A 23,016-nucleotide genomic window follows, 5' to 3' on the forward strand; every position below is an offset into this window, starting at 1 on the left:
TCGGCCTCCAAAAGTGCTGGGATTACAGGCGTGAGCCACCACGCCCAGCCCAATTACACTCTTTAAGTTACGTTATTTTCTATTTTTTTTGAAACAGGACCTCACTCTGTCACCTAGGCTGGAGTGCAGTGGCAGAATCTTTGCTCACTGCACCCTCCGCTTCCTGGCTCAAGCGATCCTCCCACCCCAGCCTCCCAAGTAGCTGGGACTACAGGCATGTGCCACCATGCCCAGCTAATTTTTGTACTTTTTTGTAGAGATGGGGTTTCACCATGTTGCCCAGGCTGGTCTTGAACTCCTGACCTCAAGTGATCTGCCTGCCTCAGCCTTCCAAAGTGCTGGGATTACAGGCATGGGCCACTGCACCTGGACTTTACGTTATTTTATTTTTTAATTTTAATAGGTTTTTGGGGAACAGGTGGTGTTTGGTTACATGAATAAGTTCTTTAGTGAGTGGTGATTTCTGAGATTTTGCCACAGCACTCATCACCTAAATAGAGTACATGGCACCCAATGTGCAGTCTTTTACCCCTCACCTACCTCCCACCCTTTCCCCTAAGTCCCCAAAGTCCATTGTATCATTTTTATGCCTTTGCGTCCTCATAGCTTAGCTCTCACTTACGAGTGAGAACATACGATGTTTGGTTTTCCATTTCTGAGTTACTTCGCTTAGAGTAATGGTCTCCATTTCCATCCAGGCTGCTGCAAATGCCATTATTTCGTTTCTTTTTATGGCTGAGTTGTATTCCATGGTATCTATATGTATATATGCCACATATTCTTTTTTTTTTTTTTTTTTTTTCTTCAGACGGGAGTCTCACTCTCTTACCCAGGCTGGAGTGCAGTGGCGTGATCTCGGCTCACTGCAGGCTCCGCCTCCTGGGTTCACGCGATTCTCCTGCCTCAGCCTCCCGAGTAGCTGGGATTACAGGCGCCCGCCACCATGCCCGGCTAATTTTTTTTTTGTATTTTTTAATAGAGATGGGGTTTCACCATGTTAGCCAGGATGGTCTTGATCTCCTGACCTCGTGATCTGCCCGCCTTGGCCTCCCAAAGTGCTGGGATTACAGGCGTGAGCCACCGCGCCCGGCCGTGCCACATATTCTTTATCCACTTGTTGACTGATAGGCATTTGGGCTGGTTCCATATTTTTGCAATTGCTAATTGTGCTGCAGTAAACATGCATGTGCAATTATCTTCTTCATATAATGACTTCAAGATACCCAGGAGTGGGATTGCTGGATCAAATGGTAGATCTACTTTTAGTTCTTTAAGGAATCTCCACACTGTTTTCCGTAGTGATTGTACTAGTTTACATCCCCACTAACAGCCTAAAAGTGTTTACATTCCCACTAACAGTGTAAAAGTGTTCCTTTTCATCACATCCATGCCAACATCTATTATTTTTTGATTTTTTGATTATAGCCATTCTTGCAGGAGTAAGGTGGTATCGCATTGTGGTTTGGATTTGCATTTCCTTGATCATTAGTGATGTTGATCATTTTTTCATATGTTTGTTGGCCGCTTGTATATCTTGTTTTGAGAACTGTCTATTCATGTCCTTTGCTCACTTTTTGATGGGATTTTTTTTTCTTGCTTAGTATTCTGGATATTAATCCCATGTCAGATGCATAGATTGTGAAGATTTTCTCCCACTCTGTGGGTTGTCTGTTTACTCTGCTGATTATTTCTTTTGCTGTGCAGAAGCTTTTTAGTTTAAGTCCCACCTATTTATCTTTGTTTTTATTGCATTTGCTTTTGGGTTCTTGGTCATGAAGTCTTTGCCTAAGCCAATCTCTAGAAGCATTTTTCCAATGTTATCTTCTAGAATTTTTATGGTTTCAGGTCTTAGATTTAAGTGTTTGATGCATCTTGAGTTGATTTTTGTATAAGGTGAGAGATGAGGATCCAGTTTCATTCTTCTACATGTGGCTAGCCAATTATCCCAGCACCATTTGTCGAATAGGGTGTCCTTTCTCCACTTCTTGTTTTTGTTTACTTTGTCAAAGATCAGTTGGCTGTAAGTATTTGGGTTTATTTCTGGGTCTCTGTTCTGTTCCATTGGTCTATGTGCCTATTTTTTTAATTTTTTTTTTTTATTTTTTGAGACAGAGTTTCACTCTTGTTGCTCAGGCTGGAGTGCAATGGCGCAATCTCAGCTCACTGCAACATCAACCTCCTGGGTTCAAGCAATTCTCCTGCCTCAGCGTCCCCGATAGCTGGGATTACAGGCATGCACTACCACGGCTGGCTGATTTTTGTATTTTAGTAGAGACGTGGTTTCACCATGTTGGCCAGGCTAGTCTTGAACTCCTGATCTCAAGCGATCCACCCGCCTCGGCCTCCCAAAGTGCTGGGATTACAGGTGTGAGCCACCGCACCCAGCCTTTATAGTATATTTTGAAATCAGGTAATGTGATGCCTCCAGATTTGTTCTTTTTGCTTAGTTTTGCTTTGGCTGTGAGGGCTCTTTTTTGGTTCCATATGAATTTTAGGATTTTTTTTCTAGTTCCATGAAGAACGATGGTGGTATTTTGATGGGAATTACACTGAATTTGTAGATTGCTTTTGGCAGTATGGTCATTTTCACAATATTGATTCTACCCATCCATGATCATGGGATGTGTTTCCATTTGTTTGTGTCGTCAGTGGTTTCTTTCATCAGTGTTTTGTAGTTTTCTTTGTAGAAGTCTTCCACCTCCTGGGTTAGGTATATTCCTAAATATTTTATTTTTTGCAGCTGTTGCAAAAGAAGTTGAGTTCTTGATTTGATTCTCAGCTTGGTTGCAGTTGGTGTATAGCAGTCTACTGATTTGTGTACATTGGGTTTTATATCCTGAAACTTTGCTGAATTCATTTACCAGTTGTAGGAGCTTTTTGGAGGAGTCTGTAGGGTTTTCTAGGTATACGATCATGTCATCAGCAAACAGCAAATTTGACTTCCCCTTTACTGGTTTGGATGCCCTTTATTTCTTTCTCTTGTCTGATTGCTCTGGCTAGGGCCTCTAAGTTATTTTAAAATGAACAATTAAGTTATTATTGAATCTAGTTGCCCTGTGATACTGCCTGAACTTCCTTATGTGGCTTCTGGCTTCCCGGAGGGTGAATCAGAAGCTTTGAGGTCTCTCGAGGCCTAGACCTGGGAGTCACAGAGCCTTGCTCCCATCACATCCTATTGGTCTAAGTAAGTCACAGGCCAGCCTAGATTCGGGAGTGGGAAGAATTGGATCCCACCTCTTCACTGGAGTTGCTGCAAGGTCCTTTTCCAAAAGCATTTGTGGGATGAGAGGGAGTTGGAAGGCCACCTTTGAAACACAAGTACCTATTATTTGCCAGACTTTGTTCTAGGCTCTGGGAATTCAAAGACAAATAAAAGAGACAAAAACCTGTGTCCTCCAGAGGTTTCATTCTGGTGGGGAAGATGACAGGAAACAAGTTGAGAAAAATAGTATGTTAGATGGTGATAAATGCTAAAGGGAAAAGTAAATTGGGGCAGGAGGACCAGGAGTAGGGGAGCTATAGGGTCAGGGAAAGCCTCACCTGGAAGAAATATTTGAGCAAAAGCTAGAAGGAAGTGAGAGACAACTTTCACCAGTAAAGGGAACAGCACGTGCAAAGGCCCTGCGGTGAGGCTGTGGGTGGGGACGAGCAACAGGCAGTGAGATCAGGGGGAGGTGGAGGCTCCAGATGGAGTAGGGCTGGGGAGGCCCCCATTAGGTGTTTTCTGAGCAGGTAGAAGATGAGGGAGGACTCAGAAAATTGAAGCCAGGCGTGGTGGTGCCCATCTGTAGTCCCAGCTACTCAAGAGGCTGAGGCGGGAGGATCCCTGAGGCCCAGGAGTTGGAGGCTGCAGTGAGCTATGGTCCCACCACTGCACTCTAGCCTGGATGACAGAGTGAGACCCTGTCTCTAAGAAAAATAAATTGGTATATAATTCATGTATAAATGTATGACTTTAAAGTATATAGTTTGTTGGCTTTTAGTATATTTACTGTGTTGTGCAGACATCACCGTGACCTAATTCCAGAACATTTCTATGACCCAAAAAAGAAACCCCATCATTAGCAGTTATTCCCTCCTCTCCCTGCCACTCCATGCAGAGGGGCAATCACGAATCTATTTCTTTCTGTCTCTGTGGATTTGCCTATCTCTGGATGTTTCCTCCCTCCCTTCCTTTTCTTTTGAGATGGAGTCTCGTTCTCTCGCCGAGGCTGGAGTGCAGTGGCACGATCTTGGCTTACTGCAACCTCCAGCTCCAGGGTTCAAGCGATTCTCGTGCCTCAGCCTCCCGAGTAGTTGGGACTACAGGCTCATGCCACCAGGCCTGGCTAACTTTTGTAGTTTTAGTAAAGATGGGGTTTTGCCATGTTGGCCAGGCTGATCTCAAACTTCTGACCTCAAGTGATCTGCCTGCCTCAGCCTCCTAAAATGTTGGGATTACAGGCATGAGCCACTGTGCCCAGCCTGGACATTTCTTGTAAGTGGACTCATGTCATGCGTGACCTTTTGTGCTTGGCTTCTCTCACTCAGCATCATGTTTTCAAGGATCATCCATGTTGTAGTGTGTGCTGGTGCTCCATTACTTTTTATGGACAAATGATACTCTATTGTAGGGATACATCACATTTTATTTGTTCGTTCATCACTTAATGGATATTGGGTCGTTTCTACTTTTTTTTTTTTTTTTTTTTGAGACGGAATCTCACTCTGTTGCCCAGGCTGGAGTGCAGTGGCACAATCTTGGCTCGCTGCAAGCTCTGCTTCCTGGGTTCACGCCATTCTCCTGCCTCAGCCTCCCGAGTAGCTGGGACTACAGGCGCCCACTACCACACCCGGCTAATTTTTTGTATTTTTTAGTAGAGACGGGGTTTCACCGTGTTAGCCAGGATGGTCTCGATCTCCTGACGTTGTGATCCGCCCCCCTCGGCCTCCCAAAGTACTGGGATTACAGGCGTGAGCTACTGCGCCTGGCCTTTTTTTTTTTTTTTAAATTGAGATAGAGTCTTGCTCTCTCGCCCAGGCTGGAGTGCAGTGGAGCGATCTTAGCTCACTGCAAACTCCACCTCCTAGATTCCCCAAGCAATTCTCGTGCCTCAGCCACCCAAGTAGCTGGGACTACAGGCTTGTGCCACTACGTCCAGCTCATTTTTGTAGTTTTAGTAGAGAGGGGGTTTCACCATGTTGGCCAGGCTGGTCTCAAACTCCTGACCTCAAGTGACCTGCCTGCCTCAGCCTCCCAAAGTGTTGGGATTACAGGCGTGAGCCACCACACCCAGCCTTTTCAACTTTTTGACTGTAATGAATATTGTCCAAGTTTTTGTGAGAGCATATGTTTTCATTTCTTTTTTATTTATTTTTATTTTTTTGAGACAGGGTCTTGCTTTGTCATCCAGGCTGGAGTGCAGTGGCGCCATCATGGCTCACAGCAGCCTTGATCTTCTGGGCTCAAGTGCTTTTCCCACCCCAGCCTCCTAAGTAGCTGGGAATACAGGCACATGCCACCATGTCCGGCTAATTTTTGTATTTTTTTTATAGAGACGGTGTCTCACTATGTTGCCCAGGATGGCCTTGAACTCCTGGGCTTAAGTGATCTGCCTGCCTCAGCCTCCCAAAGTGCTGGGACTACATGTGTGCGCCACTGCGCTGGTCTGTTTTCATTTCTTTCGGGTATATTGCTTGGCCATAAGTTGACTCTGTGTTCCTTTTGAGGAGATGCTGGACTGGTTTTCAGAGCAGCTGCACAATTGTACCCTTCCCACCAGCAGTGCGTGAGGCTTCCAATTCCTCCACATCCTCGCCAGCCCTCATCATTTTCCATTTTTGTGATTGCAGCCATGCCTGTGAGTGCAAAGTGGTACAGTGGAGGATTTGGGGTGGGGAGAGCTTTTGTTTTAACAGGACTGCACAGAGTAGATTGAAGGGCAGTAAGAACAGGAAGCTGGGACCAGCGAGCAGGCTACTGCAACAGTCCTGGCAAGAGACGACGGTGAATGCGCCATGGTGCTTGGTTGTATGGGAGAGAGAGTGAAGTAGTTGGATTTGGGTAGAGACATTTTGAAGGTAGAAATGAGAGGATTTGCTGGCACATTGGATGGGGTGGGAGGTAGGAGAGAAGAGTCGAGGGTGCTCCGAAGTATTTGGCCTGAACGAGAGGACGATGGAGTTTCCATTTGTTGAATTAGAGAAGATCATGGGTGGAGGACCTTTTTTTTTTTTTTTTTTTGTGCCAGCCCCTTGGTGAGCAGGGCCAGCCCCTCTTCAATGTTTGGGCATTCCCAGCTGGGAAGCTTGCACTGCCACTTTGTGAGAAGCGGGGATGTGGGAAAAAAAAGTGAAAACCATGATTCGCAGGTGTTTGTTTAAAAAAAAAAAAAACCCCACTCACCGTCTCCACTGGTCCTTCCTTGAATGTCACTTAAAGTGAGCCTCTCGCCTCCTTCCCCTCTGAGTGGAGCAGTTTATGCCCAGGGGGTTGTGAAGAACAGCGAGGGCATTCATCTGCTCACAGGCTGGTTAAAAAGGCACGTGGGCTGCAGCCTGCGGGACTCTCATTTCTGAGGCCACTTAGGGGATGATCTTGAGAGAAACTTGCCCATGGATGATTTGTGGGCATGGTGGGCTGGCTTATCCTGAGCGCCTTCCTGTTGGTCGGGAATGTCTTGGGCTTGTTTCTCCCTTTGCTGACCAGACAGTCAGCAAACTCTCGCTTTGATCCTTCCTGCTTTTGGGAACCTCCCTAGGTACCAGGGGGTGGGGTGGGGGACTGACCATAGCTGACAAGCAGCAACAAAGGGGACACATTTCTAACTTCCCCCAAGAGCATCTTGTTTTTGTTTTGAGACAATCTCACTCTGTCACCCAGGAGGGCAGTGGTACATCACAGCTCACTGTAGCCTCAACCTCCCGGGCCCAAGTGACCCTCCCAACCTCAGCCTCTCAAGTAGCCAAGACCACACAGGTGTGCACCACCATGCCCAGTTAGTTTTCTTTTTATAGAGACAAACTTTCCCCCTGTTGCCCAGGCTAAACTGGAACTCCTGGGCTCAAGCGATCCTCTGGCCTCAGCCTCCCAGTGTTGGGATTACAGGCATGAGCCACTGTACCCAGCCCCAAAGAACATCTTGTTACACATTCTAGCTCTGGAGTTAGAGTGCTCAGGGTCGAATTCTGGCTTCAATATTTATTAGCTGTGTGAGCTTGGGCAAGGGACTTAACCTCTCTGATCCTCTGTGTCTCAATCCATAAAAAGAGGGAAATAGTAGCACGTACTGCATAGGGTTCTTGTGAGAAGTAAATGAAGTAATTCAAATACAGTGACTAGCCCTTGTTTTTATTCTATGGCGAAAGAGATTGGGTGGGTGCAGTGGCTCATGCCTATAATATCAGCACTTTGGGAGGCTGAGGCAGGAGGATTGCATGAGGCCAGGAGCTTGAGACCAGCCTGGGCAACATAGTGAGACCCCTGTCTCTGCAAAAATTAAAATACAAAAAAAGAGAGAAAGCGAGCTATGGAATGCAACCCCTTATCACGCACCTATTGTGTGTCAGCACTCTGTTAAATCAGTTAGCCACATCTATGATGTCAGGTTAACCTCCTGACTATTCTGCCAAACGGGCCTGATGGTTCCTGTCACAGGGGATCCAGTGGCAGTGAAATGCAGAGGTTAAGCCATTGGGTTCCAGCTGCATGGCTGGCAGAGGGTAAGGTGAACCAGAAGTGCCGTGACCACACCATGCCCTTCCTGAGCCGGCCAGGATGGGTTGCAATGCACTTCCTACAAGCACAGTGCTGCAGAAACATCTTGGGAAGGAGGCATCCCACCCCGCTGGGGCATGGGCTTCCGTGGCCTCCCATGCAGGTTGTGTGTTCTTAAGCATGTCTGGACCCGTGTCTGCGTTGTGTGCACCTGCACTCCCACGATCTCTCCATCACCCGCTGTGCCCCATTCCTCTCTTTCTCTTTCTTTCCCCTGGACCAGAAAGAACAACCAATCTTCTCCTCTAACCACAGTGACCTCTTGGCTCCATCCTTTCTCCCTTAGTGCGATAATGACATTTTCTCATTGTAATTTAATTTTGGGGTTGGGTGGGGGGATGATCTTTCTTTTTCCCCGTCTTCTCTCCCCTCTCCCCGACTGAGGCACAGAAATAGTCCCAGCTGTGAGATGAAGGTTGCAGAGTTTAAAATTGCAACTTGGTACTATTTATACTCCAGCCTGAAAGATGTTTTTTTGCGCAGTCGTTTATTTTGTTGTGGTGGAGATGGCTCATGCTGGAAGCAGCAGGAACTGGTGCTGTATAAACAGTTCTCTGGGGACAAGTGGGTGGTGAGGGAGCCTTCAGGTGCAGGGGGCAGGGACTAGGCCTGCCCAGAAACCCTGAGCACGCCTCCCTGGAGCAGGACGGTGTGGCCTGGTAGGGAAAGCAGATCATGTGCTTGGTGAACTTTCTTCCTGAATGCTGGCCATTACAAAAATAACAACAGAAACTGGTATTTTAGAAGTCATAAAAGTAGTAGATACTTGAGGGGGAAAAAAAACCTAATTATTATTATTATTTTTTTTTTAAGACAGATCTTGCTCTGTCTCCCAGGCTGGAGTACAGTGGCACAATCTTGGCTCACCGCAACCTCCTCCTTCTGGGTTCAAGCAGTCCTCCTGCCTCAGCCTCCTGAGTAGCTGGGACTACAGACGCGTGCCACCACGTCTGGTTAAATTTTCTATTTTTAGTAGAGACAGGGTTTCGCCATGTTGGTCAGGCTGGTCTTGAACTCCTGACCTCAGGTGATCTGCCCACCTTGGCCTCCCAAAGTGTTGGGATTACAGGCGTGAGCCACTATGCCTGGCCAAACTGCTAATTATTTCCCTAATTTTTACACAAGTGCATGAAGCCGTTGTACACTAGCAGGCCCTCTGCACGTTCATTATTGGCTTAATTTGTGAAGCATTAAAGGGTTTTTTAAATGTGTTCCAATGTTTAAACATTGGGGCATTTCCTATCAAATTAGGATTTCTGGCTTCTCTTGGAAAATGGAAAGATCTGGCAGCTCCAGGCCTGCATTTCCTGATGGCAGCTAGTGGCCAGCAGCTGGAGGACTGGATGAGCACCTCTCAGATCACAAGCCTGATGGCCTGTTTCACTCATTTATGTTAATGTCCAGCCTGATGACTGGGTTTTATTTCTTCTTCTTTTTTTAAAGACAAGTTCTCACTCTGTCGCCCAGCCTGGAGTGCAGTGGTGCGATCACTGCTTACTGCAGCCTCAGCCTCCTGGGTAGCTGGGACTACAGACATACACCACCATGCCTGGCTAATTTTTTTTTTTTTTTGAGACGGAATCTTGCTCTGTCGTCCAGGCTGGAGTGCAGTGGTGTGACCTTGGCTCACTGCAGCCTCCACCTCCCGGGTTCAAGCGATTCTCTTGCCTCAGCCTGCTGAGTAGCTGGGACTACAGGTGTGTGCCACCACACCCGGCTAATTTTTGTATTTTTAGTAGAGATGGGGTCACCACATTGTCCAGGATGGTCTCGATCTCCTGAACTCGTGATCTGCCCACCTCAGCCTCCCAAAGTGCTGGGATTACAGGCGTGAGCCACTGCACCCGGGCTAATTTTTTTTTTTTTTTTTTTTTTTTTTAAGGGATGGAGTCTCACCATGTTGCCCAGACTGGTCTCGAATTCCTGGACTTAAGTGATCTTCCTGCCTCGGCCTCCCAAAATGTTGGGATTACAGGCATAAGCCACTGCTCCCGGCCATGGACCCTTTACATAACATAAAAAATTCAAGTTTCCCTTGTCAGAGTCCCTTTCCCAACTCCTCCTGCCCAGGGCTAAGTAAGCCCTGTTAATAGGGTTTCCAAAGAAACTATGGGACGCCCGGTTGAATTTGAATTTCAGATAAACAACAAATTTTTTAAGTATAAGCACATCTCTTAACTATTAGCAGTTTGGCACATATCATTCCAGGCCTTTCTCTGTGAAGACATGTACTTTTTTTTTTTTTTTTTTTTTTGAGACGGAGTCTCGCTCTGTTGCCCAGGCTAGAGTGCAGTGGTGCGATCTTGGCTCACTGCAGCCTCCGCCTCCTAGGTTCAAGCGATTCTCCTGCCTCAGCCTCGGAGTAGCTGTGACTATGGGCACACGCCCCCATGCCCAGCTAATTTTTGTATTTTTAGTAGAGACGGGGTTCTGCCATGTTGGTCAGGCTGGTCTCAAACTCCCGACCTCAGGTGATCCGCCCGCGTCACACATTTTTTTTGGTATGGTTTGTATCTGACACCGTCTGCAGCTTGCTTTTCCTCTCCGGGGTATCTCCGGGGTATCACCGGGGCCACTGGGTTTATTAGAGCAGGCTGTGAGGTTGTGGACTCCATCTGGATTAGGATCCTTGCCCCGCTGTTTGTTAACTGTGTGATCTTGAGCAGGTTACCCCACCTCTCTGAGCCTCCGTGTCCTCATCTGTACAACGTGGAGGATACGGGTAGCTTTGTTATTTCCTGTATTTGTTGATCTTGTCTCTTTTGAAAGCTGCGTAGAATGGAGAGGCCGTGGTGGCTTTAACCAGTCCTCCGTGATGGGCGCCAGGACTGCTGCCTGTTTATTGCTCTTTCAAAGGAGGCAGTGGAAGGGGGTCGAGCAGGAACCGGGCACATAATCCTAAGACTTAGTTTGCTTTAAAAAAAAAAAAAAAAATGAAGGGTGTTTGTCTCCCTGGAAACCACTTGCTAATCTCCAGGATATCGTCTCTTTTTCAGGCGAAGGAGGTGGAGGAGACCATCGAGGGCATGCTCCTCAGGCTGGAAGAGTTTTGCAGCCTGGCTGACCTGGTGAGTGGCTGCCTGGGAGGCGTGGGTTTAGGCCCAGGCCAGACTTCAGGCCCTTGCTGGAGTTTTCTGCGGAAGCCATTTTGGTGGTGAGTTAGCAACCAGGAGGAATGGGGCAGCGGCCAGCGCTGAGAGGAAAGCCACGTGCAAACACTCCCTCCTCTCTCTCTCTCGCTCTCTCTCTCTCACTCAACCCCAAGTGCTTCCTGAGGCGGCCATCTTGATCTCGTCCTTCCCTCGAGATGGTTTTTATTCCGCAGAGGAGCCAGGAGTGGACCACAAGGTGGCACTCTCGGGCACCGATGCAGGGAGCCGTTCAGCGGGGACGCTAGACTATATTTAACTTTCCTCAGCTCTGCACCGTCCCCTGTGCAAACATGGAGACAGCCAGGAAATGGCTTCAGGCCTGCGAGGCCTAGGAGGAGCCTCTTGCCCAGGCCACAGCCCGTGGTGGAGTTGGGCATCGAGTTCCTTCCTGAATCCTTCTGTTCTCTCTGCTTTTACCTCCTACTCTGTCTGGTTGGCCCAAATCTACTAGCCTGGCTGAGGAGGAAGATGGAAGACAATGGCCCAGAAGACAAAGCCTCCCACGCCAGAGTCTCTAGAAATCGCCTCTAGAGGCTGGGTGCAGTGGCTCACACCTGTAATCCCAGCACTCTGGGAGGCCGAGGCGGGCAGATCACCTGAGGTCAGGAGTTCAAGACCAGCCTGACCAACATGGTGAAACCCTGCCTCTACCAAAAATACAAAAATTAGCCGGGTGTGGTGGCAGGCGCCTGTAATCTTAGCTACTCAGGAGGCTGAGGCAGGAGAATTGCTTGAACCCGGAAGGTGGAGGTTGCAGTGAGCTGAGATTGCGCCACTGCACTCCAGCCTGGGTGATAGATCAAGATTGTGTCTCAGAAAAAAAAAGAAAAGAAAAAGAAATTGCTTCTAGATCCCAGTGTTCCTAGGATTGCTGCCAGCCAGGTGTGGAGCCCCCAGGAGTGCTGATAGAATTTTCTAGAAGCTCCCAAGCTTATTAGAGGCAAACCAGTAACCTGGGCTTGAGGTGTCTGCCTGGAGGCCCAAAGGGTAGAGCTCCATATTGTGACCAGACCCTGTGTCTCCCCAGAGTGGAGGAAGCCTGGCCACCTGGGCCCAGTGGTGTGCGTTTATGTCCCTGAGAAGCACCATGTCCGGACCCTGAGAGTGTTTGTGAGAACCCAAGGGAGTAACAGTAACAGCAGCCCCAGATGTTCATTGAACGCCTTTCTTTGTGCCCGGCACAAAGCCACCCTAGACAGCAGGCACTGAGTCATCCCTACCTATTCAGCGGACCTCGGCCCAGCCTCTAGGGTCACAGCAGAAATCCCAAGAGGACCTATGTGGTTTCTTCTCTTGAGTCAATTTTTACGTTCAGATGTGGGTCCAGGTGGGAGCTAGGTAACAAGACAGGCTTTTAACAGCCTGGATTGTCCTTTCTTTACCACCATGCGTTGGACTCTTTCTTTCTCTTTCTGTCTTTGTCTTTCTGTCTTTCTGTCTTTCCGTCTTTCCGTCTTTCTGTCTTTCCGTCTTTCCCTCCGTCCCTCCCTTCCTTCCTTCCTTTCTTCCTTCCTTTCGAGATAGAGTCTCACTCTGACCCCCAGGCTGGAGTGCAGTGATGCAATCTCGGCTCACTGCAACCTCTGCCTCCCGGGTTCAAGTGATTCTCCTGCCTCAGCCTCCTGAGTAGCTGGGATTACAAGCATGCACCACCATGCCTGGCCAATTTTTGTATTTTTAGTAGAGACAGGATGTTGACCAGGCTGGTCTTGAACTGCTGGCCTTAAGTGATCCTCCCGCCTCGGCCTCCCAAAGTGCTGGGATTGATTATAGGCGTGAGCCACCATGCCCAGCTGCATTGGGCACTTTCTCATGAATGGGCCCCGTGATAAGCTTGAGTATGCAAAGAGAGTTCAGTCCATCTCCATTCCCATCAAGCCCCAGTGTATGTGGGGAGACTGATTTGGGTACCAGTTGGTGCCATCCCATGCTACAGTGCTGTTGTGAAGGTAAGGTCAAGGTGTGAAGGGATTCCAGAGCCAGGGGTGCTAAGTCCTGCCTAGGAAATTGGGAAGGCTTCGTATAACAGGTGGTGATGAATCTGGGGCTGTAAGGAGAAATAGAGAATTCAACAGATGGGGAAGGAGTGCATTCAGGCAGAGGGACCAGCCTGTGCAAAGGTGGGGAGGCCAGGGATGTGGTATGGCTGGGCACTGGGTGAAGGATAGTGGTTGCGGGCAGGGAAGGCAGGTCGGGAGGATGGTGTGGATGGATGCTCCAGGGACACCTTTGTTTTCAAATCCCATCCCGTCATCCACATGGGCATTCTGCGCAAGGAGACCCAGCCTCAGCCTGAAGAGGGCTGGGGGCAGGAGTCCATGTGGACAGGCGGAGAGAGACCCATGTGGCCCAGCCCTGAAAAACCATCGCAGCTTCCTGTGGTGGGAAGTGTGTGTCTGTGTTGCCAGGAGACTCAAGATTGCAGGCAGCATCAGGCAGGTCCTCCTAACTCAAAGCCTGGAGATGCTTCATGGAAAGATTTAATCCTGAGGCCACACACAGATGACCCACAGGTCCAATCCTGCCTGCAGATAATTTGATGTTTCTGGGGGGAAAAAAAGCAGGCATTAGCTTGTGACATTTTTAGAATTTCATGTGAAAAATCTAGAGTTCCGGCTTCTCTCAGAAAAGCAAAGATCTGGCCCTCCTGGGGTACTCATTCCTACCTTGCAAGCATCGGCCACCATGTCACGTGGCAAGCAAGCGACCGCCTGCTGTGGGCAGCAAGCGTGCTTTCCAGCTTGATACAGTGCCGCCTGCTCCCGGGGAGCCTTCCTGACTCCACAGCCGCCACGTGCTTGTGTATTTTTGATAGATGATGTTTCTCTGTTCTTTTGACCCTACTGAAAGTGGGAAAGTAAAGCCAGACCAAGAGGATCCCATGTTCCAAGAAATGGAAGAGAACATGCATCCTTTTGGAAGCAAAGACTCTTCCCATGTGTCTGTGTTGACAGAATGTGCCCAGCCAGTTCTGCAAATATGTGACGCTTGTGGGACCCCTGGGGGTGTTTGAGCTTACAGCCCCTGCATGGGCATGCTGTGCCAATGCCATTTATATTCTAGAAATCCTCTTGGCCCCTAGAGGTTCATGCTTGGCTTACCTGGTATGTCTGCTGTGTGCTGTGGGGCTACATGACTACAGAGAGAGGTGTCCGGTGATCAGCCCTAGCTTGGGGCCTCTTTTTTCTCTTTAAGAGCTGCTTTGAAATCCAAGTTAGGGATGAGTAGGGTCCTCTAGGGGCAGGTGATGTCACACCATGGACCACTGTCCCCCCAGGTCCCTGCCTCGGTCTTCAGAAACACTGTTTGATCAATTTACAGGTCCGAGAGAAGGCAGGCCCTGGGCTGCACGGTTTAGAGAGAAGCCACTTCCTTTCAGATAAAATTAGGCTGTTAGAAATCAAAGTCCAGCTTCCCATCTGCTCTATTAGTTCTTCCATTAGCCTGTCTTGATCACTCTCTGTCACTGAAATTCACCCCTGTGTTCTGGGACCTCTTTTAACATTTGATATAATGCCAATTATTGGCACTTCACTTTCTGATTCCTTCTACTGTGGGGCCATGGACATGTCACGTTACCTCTCAGAACATTTATTTTTTCCTCCGTAAAATGAAAATAATGGTTCTGATTATCTATTGCTGTGTCAAACTACCCGAAAATTTAGTGATGTAAAACAACCACCCATTTATTTTGTGGGCTAGAGCAGGGCACAGAGGACTCAGCTCATTTGAGTCAAAGCTGGCTCCTTCATCACTTGTCTGGTACCTGGGCTGGGCTGGCTGGGGCTGGATGGTGTAACTTGCCCCGTGCATGCTCTCCACGTGGCTGGCGTGGGCTTCCTCGTAGCATGGCTGTTTGACCTCCCCAGAGCAAGCAGTCCAATGGGCAGGAGGGAAGCTGCCACATGTCTTGAGGCCTAAGTATGGAAACTGACACAGTGTCACTTCTGTTGTAGTTTATTGGTCAAAGCAGTTACACAGCCCAGCCAGAATCAGGGGAGAGAAACTGTATTCTACCCCTTCATGGAAGGAATTAAGGAGTCTGTGGCCGTCCTTAATCCACTACAAATAGTTTCCATCTCCAAAGAGTTACTGTAAGGAATAGATGAGGCAGAGATGTATGCTTTACACCCACTAGAATGGCTAGATCTTAAAAACCACCAAAATACCAAGTGTTGGCAAGGATGTAGAGCAACGAAGCTCTCATACATTGCTGGTAGAAATGCAAAAAAAACTACAGCCACTTTGGAAAACAGCTTGGCAGTTTCTTACAGGTTTTTTTTTTTTTTTTTTTGGAGACACAGTCTCACTCTGTTGCCCAGGCTGTAGTGCAGTGGCGCTATCTCAGCTCATTGCAACCTCCGCCTCCTGGGTTCAAGCGATTCTCGTGCCCCAGTAGCTGGGATTACAGGTGCCCACCACCACACCTGGCTAATTTTTGTATTTTTAGTAGAGATGGGGTTTCACCATGTTGGCCAGGCTGATCTCGAACTCCTGACCTCAAGTGATCCACCCGCCTCAGCCATCCAAAGTGCTGGGGATTACAGGCGTGAGCCACTGCACCCAGCCTCTTACAAAGTTGAACATGTGCTTAACCCACATCCCAGCAATTCTAGTCCTTGTCATTACCGATAAGGAATGAAAACAAGTGCCCCAAACACACAAAAATTCACACACAAATGTTCATAGAAGCCTTATTCGCTGGGCATGGTAGCTCACGCCTGTAATCCCAGCACTTTGGGAGGCCGAGGCGGGTGGATCACCTGAGGTCAGGAGTTTGAGACCAGCCTGGCCAACATGGCGAAACCCTGTCTCTACTAAAAATACAAAAATTAGTTGGGCGCGGTGGCATGCACCTGTAGTACCAGCTACTTGGGAAGCTGAGGCAGGAGAATCACTTGAACCTGGGAGGAGGAAGTTGCAGTGAGCTGAGATTGCATCACTGCACTCCAGCCTCGGTGACAGAGTGAGACTCCGTCCCCCCGGCCCAAAAAAAAAAGGCTTATTCATGATACTCCAAACTGGAAACAACCCAAATGTCCATCAGCAGTAGAATGAGTAAAGCAATTGTTGATTTATGCATATATTGGACTACTACACAGCAGTGAAAAAGAATTGACTGCTATACACAGCAACATAGATGATCTCACATATGTGATATTGAACGAAAGAAGTCATGGCCAGGCATGATGGCTCACACCTGTAATTCCAGCTCTCTGAGAGGACAAAGTGGGAGGGTTGCTTGAGCTCAGGAGTTTGAGACCAGCCTGGGCAACATAGGGAGACCCCATCTTTATTTTTAAATAATAATAATACATTTAAAAAGAAAAGCTTGACACAAGAATACATTCTGTGCGATTCCACTAGTCTGAAGTTCAGGAATAGGCAGAACTAATCTATGGGTGGTATAAGTCAGGTAGTGGTTGGTTTGGGGAGGGTAGTCATGGCCTACAGGAGGCCTTATGGGGTGTTGAAATATTCTATATCTTAGTCTGGGTGGTGGTTACACAGATGTAAACATATGTGCGGATTCATCAAGCTGTCCACTTACGAGCTGTGCACTTTCCTTTGTGTCACTTACACCCAGTTAAAGATCATTGCTGAGCACAGTGCTATTTATTAATAATTTTTATTATAATATTATAATAAATAGCACAGTGCTATTTATTAAATGACTAACAAATGGCAGCTACTAATGCCATCATCATTGTTACCAAAGCACCAGAGGGGCATGACACTGATGAAGTTATCCACAGTAAGGCTGGATTTGTAAAGCCTTTCAGCTCAGTGCCCTCTGGGGTTTGGGTAGCTTGTCCAGTCCCTCTGAAACTCCAGTGGCCTTCGGCCCACCTTCTGCCAAGGAGCAGAGTCTTACTTCACTCACATAAATGGAGAACATTTCCTGTTGGCCTTGGCCCAGCAGTTGCATTTGGCGTGGGTGCATGTTCTTGGGTCAAATGCCTTTGGCTCTCCTTCCTAGGGGCCTGAATCATTCTGGACAGATGACTTTCCTCTGTGGTGACCTCAGCACCTGCTGCCCAGACTTCTGGGTTCTGGAGACCAGCTCTGGAGAGGTGGGAGGATAGTTGGGGGAAGGGTCTGGGGCCTCCAGGCTAGCACACCTGGTTGGGTGTTTGTCCTGGCAGAGGCTCTAGAGCATGGAGGCTTTTTCACTGAAATCTCTTTGCTCTTCTCAGAGCGTAGCCCAAGGCGCGCAAATGTAAACACCTGTAATGTAATGAGAAGTGAGTTGGAGATGAAAAATGTGTCACTTTCCTTTTGACTCCTCCATAAGAAGAAAGTGCTCCTCTGGGTAGCCATGGATTCCATGTTGGGGAGACTGTAGGGAGTGATGGGGACTGGGGTTAACAAAAGTGGCAGCTGCCACTCGGCTCCAGCTGATTGTTGCCATGTGGAACATGGGCTCAGTGTGGCCAGGTCTTGGCTCAGTGTGTCCATGTCTTCTGATTTTTCACAAGAAGTCAGAGATCTGGGTTTCTAAGGGAAATATCCTGACTTTGATATCTTGGCATCTGGTTTGGTTTTACTTTTTTTGTTTTTTTTTAGGCATGATTGGGCTGACACTGCCTTTGCCCGATGAACGACATCTGTAGACCCCTGGTGTTAGGAAGGGTAGCCTCAGGCCCATCTGGATTAGACCCCTCCCTCTCCCACTTTTTAGCTTTGTGACCTTGGGCCAGCTCATTTAGTTTCTCTGAGCCTCGGTTTTATCTCCCATAAAATAAGGTTGAAGAGGAAATAGTTCTTGCCTCACAGGGCCTGTTCCCAGCACACGGTGAGAGTTCGTGGAGTGTGCTCTGTTGGTATCGTGCCCCTCTACACTGGACCTACATTAACCCTACAGTTCTGTTTTTTCCTTTAATAAATTTTTAATTTTTAAAATAGAGATGGTGCCTCACTATGTTGCCCAGACTGGTCTTGAACTCCTGGCCTCAAGTGATCCTCTCACCTCGGCCTCCCAAAGAATTGGGATTACAGGTGTGAGCCACCGCACCTGGCCCTAAAGTTTCTTTTATGGTTCCCAGCCCAGGGTGGAACCAAGAGGTAGGGTTTGCGGCCTTTCAGCCCCTAGGATTGCCTTCCCTGGCCCCTCATTCTGAGTAACTACGGTAAACCTCTGGGCAGATATAAACAGTTCCCTGTTGCCTTCAGTTTCAGCCATTGGAGAAGCTGCATCAGAGAAGGGATTTCTCTAAAAATAAAATAAGAAACAGGCTAGGAGCAGTGGCTCATGCCTGTAATTCCAGCACTTTGGGAAGCCAAGGTGGGTGGATCACTTGAGGTCAGGAGTTCAAGACCAGCCTGGCCAACATGGTGAAACCCCATCTCTACTAAAAATACAAAAATTAGCCAGGCGTGGTGGCAGGTGCTTGTAATTCCAGCTACTCGGGAGGCTGAGGCAGGAGAATCACTTGAACCTAGAAGGCAGAGGTTGCAGTGAGCAGAGATGGTGCCACTGTACTCCAGCCTGGGAGAGACAGTGAGACTTGTCTCAAAAAAACAAAAACAAAAACAAAACTAAATAAACAGAAATAAGGGAAAAAAAAAGAGAAGAGACTTCTTTGTTCCCAATTCTTCGGGATTTAGGGGGCGAGGGTGGTCCTTGAGTCTTCTTTCTACCACTTTCTCTGTCTGCTGTAGGTTGCCAATCCCAGCCCATACCCCCAAGCTCATTCTCACTCCTCCCCCGATTTGTTTCTTTAGAAATTAACAGAAGGATACGATTCAAGTTTGTTCCCCGGTGTTCTGACCTTGCCCTGGAATTAATTATCTGCTCTTTGCTACATCAGGGTGATTTTCTCCAAGTTTAGCCTTGTTGAGGAATGAGCTTCTCTCTAGAAATCCGGCCTTGGGGAAGAAAGGAAGGAGACTGAGGACCTTCCCCTGTCACTGGTAACAAATGCTGGAGCCAGGCAGAGCGTGGAGCTGGGGTGAGACAATGGGGAGGGGTGATGACTGTGGAAACCCCAGTGATCAGGCCCATCTGGAGGGAGCAGTCCCAGCCTTTGCTGCCCGGGGAGACTCAGGCCCGTCATTGCCAAAGCTGCTGACTTAAGAGAAGCTGTAGATCCAGACCTAATTACTTGAATTTTTAAAACCATATTTATGTATTTTTTATTTTGGAATAGTTTAGATTTACAGGAAAATGGCAAAGATTGTTCAGAGAGTTGCCATATTAATCCTAAAGTTTTTTTAAATACATTTTTAATTTTTTAATAGAGATGGTGCCTCGCTATGTTGCCCAGGCTGGTCTTGAGCTCCTGGCCTCCATTGTTAACATCTCACGTCACCATGGTACATTTGTCAGTACTAAGGGGCCAGGCACAATGGCTGATGCCTGTAAACCCAGCACTTTGGATTGAGGCAGGAGGATAGCTTGAGGCCAGGAGTCCAAGACCAGCCTGGACATCACAGTGAAACCCTGTCTCTACAAAAGATAAACAATTAGCTGGGCATGGTGGTGGACAGCTGTAGTCCCAGCTATTCAAGAGGCTGAGGCTGGAGAATTGTTTGAGCCCAGGAGGTCGAGGCTGCAACAAGTCATGATCACACCACTGCACTCCAGCCTGGGTGACAAAGCAAGACCCTGTAAAAAAACAAACAACAAAAAACAACCCACGCCCCCCCACCAAAAAAAAAAACAACAACAAAAAAACGAAGAAACCAGCATCGGTATGTTGCTATTCACTGAACTCCACACTTTGTTTTGATGTCACCAGTTTCTCATGAGTGTCCTCTTTCTGTTCCAGGATCCAGTCTAAGGTGCCACATGGCGCGAGGTTGTCACATCTCCTTAGTCTCTTCCGGTCTATGACACTTTCAGTCTTACCTTGCTTTTCATCACTTGTGCAGTTTTGAGACATGCTGGTCAGGTGTTTCGTAGAAGGTCCCTCGATTTTTGTGATGTTTTTCATGTGGTTAGACTGGAGATAGGAATTTATGGAACGATCACCACAGAGGAGGAGCCTTCTTATCACATCCCATCAGAGGGTCCCCAATGCCCACATGGCATCACGGATGTGAGCCTGCATAAGGTGGTTCCTGGGGCTTTCTCCAGTGGAATTTGCCATTTCCCCCTTTCCAGACCCATTCAATCCTCTGCACATATTAGGCTTGTGCACATTTACTTTGTACTTAGAGCTTTGATCTAATACTATGTTAATTTTTTGTTGCTCAGCTTGTCTCAGCTTTGGCCATTTCACTCTTGCAGGTTGGCTTCTGTGTCCCTTGGGTAAGCCCCGTCTCATCCTTTATTTTGTGGAACACTTTCTTGCTTTCTGGTGCTACAAGATACTCCAGACTCAGCTCAGTCCTAGAACCAGCCATTTCTCATGGGAGCCCCACTTGAATTTTTATTTGTTTTAGAGACAGGGTCTTGCACTGTCGCCTGGGCTGGAGTGCAGTGGTGCCATCTTGGCTCACTGCAACCTCTGTTTCCCGGGCTTAAGCGATTCTCCTGCTTCAGCCTCCCGAGTCGCTGGGACTACAGGCACGTGCCACCATGCCCAGCTAACTTTTGTATTTTTAGTAGAGACAGGGTTTCTCCATTTTGGCTGTGGCTAGTCTTGAACTCCTCACCTCAGGTGATCTGCCCGCCTTGGCCTCCCGAACTGCTGGGATTACAGGTGTAAGCCACTGTGCCCGGCCTTCAAAAAAAATTTTTTTTTTTTTCAAAATATGAGATGAGGAAACCGAGGCCCAGGGAGGCTAGGGGACCAGCCTGGTGTCATAGTGGAGAACAGTGGGGCAGGGGCTTAGACTGGGCAGCCTGACACCACATGCCACCCTCTCAGGGCCGATTTTTGACCTTGTGGGATCAGGGCGTGAAAAGCGAGTATCCCTGAGGACACTGGACACCTAGAGCTAGGTGCCCAGAGAGATGGCAGTGCTGTGACCAGAGGAGGGCTAGGTGTGGGGAGAGGCATGGAGGAGTTTGGTTTTAGACGTACAGGGCAATGGGGCGAAGGTCTCGGGAAACCGAGGGCAAGGGGGAAATGTTATCCTGAACAGTGGTGGGAGCAGATTTTCACGATAACCACAAGAAGTCTGATGTACATAGGCAGAAAGAGGAGGAAAAACAGGTATAGTTTTCAAACAAAAATTTTAAATAAAAATCTGGGGCCAGGAGTGCTGATTCATGCCTGTAATCCCAGATCTTTGGGAGGCCAAGGCAGGTGGATCACTTGAGGTCAGGAGTTCAAGACCAACCTGGCCAACGTGGTGAAACCCCGTCTCTACTAAAATACAAAAACTACGCGGGCATGGTGGTACGAGCCTGTGGTCCCAGCTACTCGGGAGGCTGAGGCAGGAGAATCGCCTGGACCTGGGAGGCGGAGGTTACAGTGAGCTGAGATTGTGCCACTGCACTCCAGCCTGGGCAACAGAGCCAGACTCAGTCTCAAAAAACAAACAAAAGTGAGTCACTAGGCCCAACCCAAAATCTTGGGGAGGGGATTACATGAGGGTGAGGATACCAGGAGGGTAAGACCACGGGGAGCACATCAGAAGCCGCCTCCACACTCCACGCCAGCATTGTGCTAAATAGCTCATCCTCAGTATCCCCGCGAAAGAAGGACCATCGTCTTGCACCACTGTCCCAGTGAGCAAAGGAGGGCTCAGAGAGGTGCAGTGAGTTGCCCAAGGTCACAGAGCTCATGGTGGGTAGAGCTAAATTTAAACACTAGCCTGACTCCTTAGTCCAGCTCCTGCTGTGCCCACTGGTGTTTCTCTGACAGTGGTCCCCAGATTCCTATTCCAACGTTGCCTCAGACTGTTGGCTGCAAGTGCGGATTCTCAAACTAGGAGAGGCTGGGAATCAGCATGTGAAAGGCTTCCCCCAGGAGATTCAGTTGCTCCCCAGAATTTTATTTTTTTTCTTTTTTGAGATGGAGTTTCACTCTGTCACCCAGGCTGGAGTGCAATGGCTTGATCTTGGCTCACTGCAACCTCCGCCTCCCGGGTTCAAGCGATTCTGCTGCCTCAGCCTCCCGAGTAGCTGAGATTAGAGGTGTGTGCTACCACACCCAGCTAATGTTTGTATTTTTAGTAGAGACGGGGTTTCACCATGTTGGCCAGGCTGGTCTCGAACTCCTGACCTCAGGTGATCCACCTACCTCGGCCTCCCAAAGTGCTGGGATTACAGGCGTGAGCCACCACGCCCAGCCGCTCCCCAGAATTTGAGAGCCATGAATATGTGGCCTTTTTTGCACAGCGAGGATATGATAACATGAAAATGGAATCTCTCGTTCTCTCTCACACACACAGAAGAGTTAGGCTTGGTCCTTGGGTTCTGAAGGAAAAAGGAACCATCAGCGTCTGATATCAGTGATCAAGGGAAAAATATGTGGCTTCATACAGTTCACTTTTGGGGCCCTTGCCAAGCAGAAGAAAATGAAATCTAAAGGAGATGGTGCAAGGAAGTACTTAGGACAGTGCCTGCGTGTCGGAAGCATCTGATACATAAGAGTTTGGCTTTCATTAACATTATTAATGAATATTAATCGTAATGATCAACTTGTTAATTCCAATGCAATGAAAACTGGACTGACTTTGACTTTGGTTTAGAGAAGAGATTCTGATTCTTTCCATTCGCTCCAGTTCAGTGGTTTAGAAAATGAAGATATTTAGTTTGGGACTGCTGTTGCTGGGTGGTTGGCGGGAAGTGATTAATTTGTGGTTCAGTACATAATACCTGGGTAGGTCTGGGTCCACAGAGGCGACGATGTTGGTCCTCCCCTGGGGCTCTGAGTTGTTCTTGGGCCTGTATTGCGCAGGATGCCACCTGGCACCTCAGCCATCATTGGGGTCTGTGTAGACCCTGGCCAACCTCTGAGGCAGGTAGGAGGACACAGTGATGGGGCAGAAGGCCTGATGAGCTGTTTTGTTCCTTGCAGATCAGGAGTGATACTTCACAGATCCTGGAGGAAAACATCCCAGTCCTTAAGGCCAAACTGACAGAAATGCGTGGCATCTATGCCAAAGTGGACCGGCTAGAGGTACGTCTAGGCAAACGAAGGTTCTGAGGCTGTGGACTTGATCTTGCTTTTGCCTTTTCCGCAAAGACGCCGATCTGGCCTTGAGCATGTC

General features: G+C 48.3%; 1 protein-coding gene across 3 annotated transcripts in view; it reads left to right on the plus strand.

Annotated features, from left to right (window-relative positions):
• Positions 1 to 23,016, plus strand: part of BCAS4 (breast carcinoma amplified sequence 4) — an 82,066-nt gene that overhangs the window by 12,212 nt on the left and 46,838 nt on the right. For all 3 annotated transcript variants that reach the window (XM_055373211.2, XM_031005044.3, XM_031005042.3), the window contains exons 2-3: positions 10,753 to 10,824; positions 22,824 to 22,925. In XM_055373211.2, coding sequence (XP_055229186.1) covers positions 10,753 to 10,824; positions 22,824 to 22,925 — 174 coding nt within the window. The remainder of the gene's footprint in view (positions 1 to 10,752; positions 10,825 to 22,823; positions 22,926 to 23,016) is intronic.

This window comes from Gorilla gorilla, chromosome 21 (genome assembly GCF_029281585.2).
Source record: "Gorilla gorilla gorilla isolate KB3781 chromosome 21, NHGRI_mGorGor1-v2.1_pri, whole genome shotgun sequence".
Classification (NCBI taxonomy): domain Eukaryota; kingdom Metazoa; phylum Chordata; class Mammalia; order Primates; family Hominidae; genus Gorilla; species Gorilla gorilla.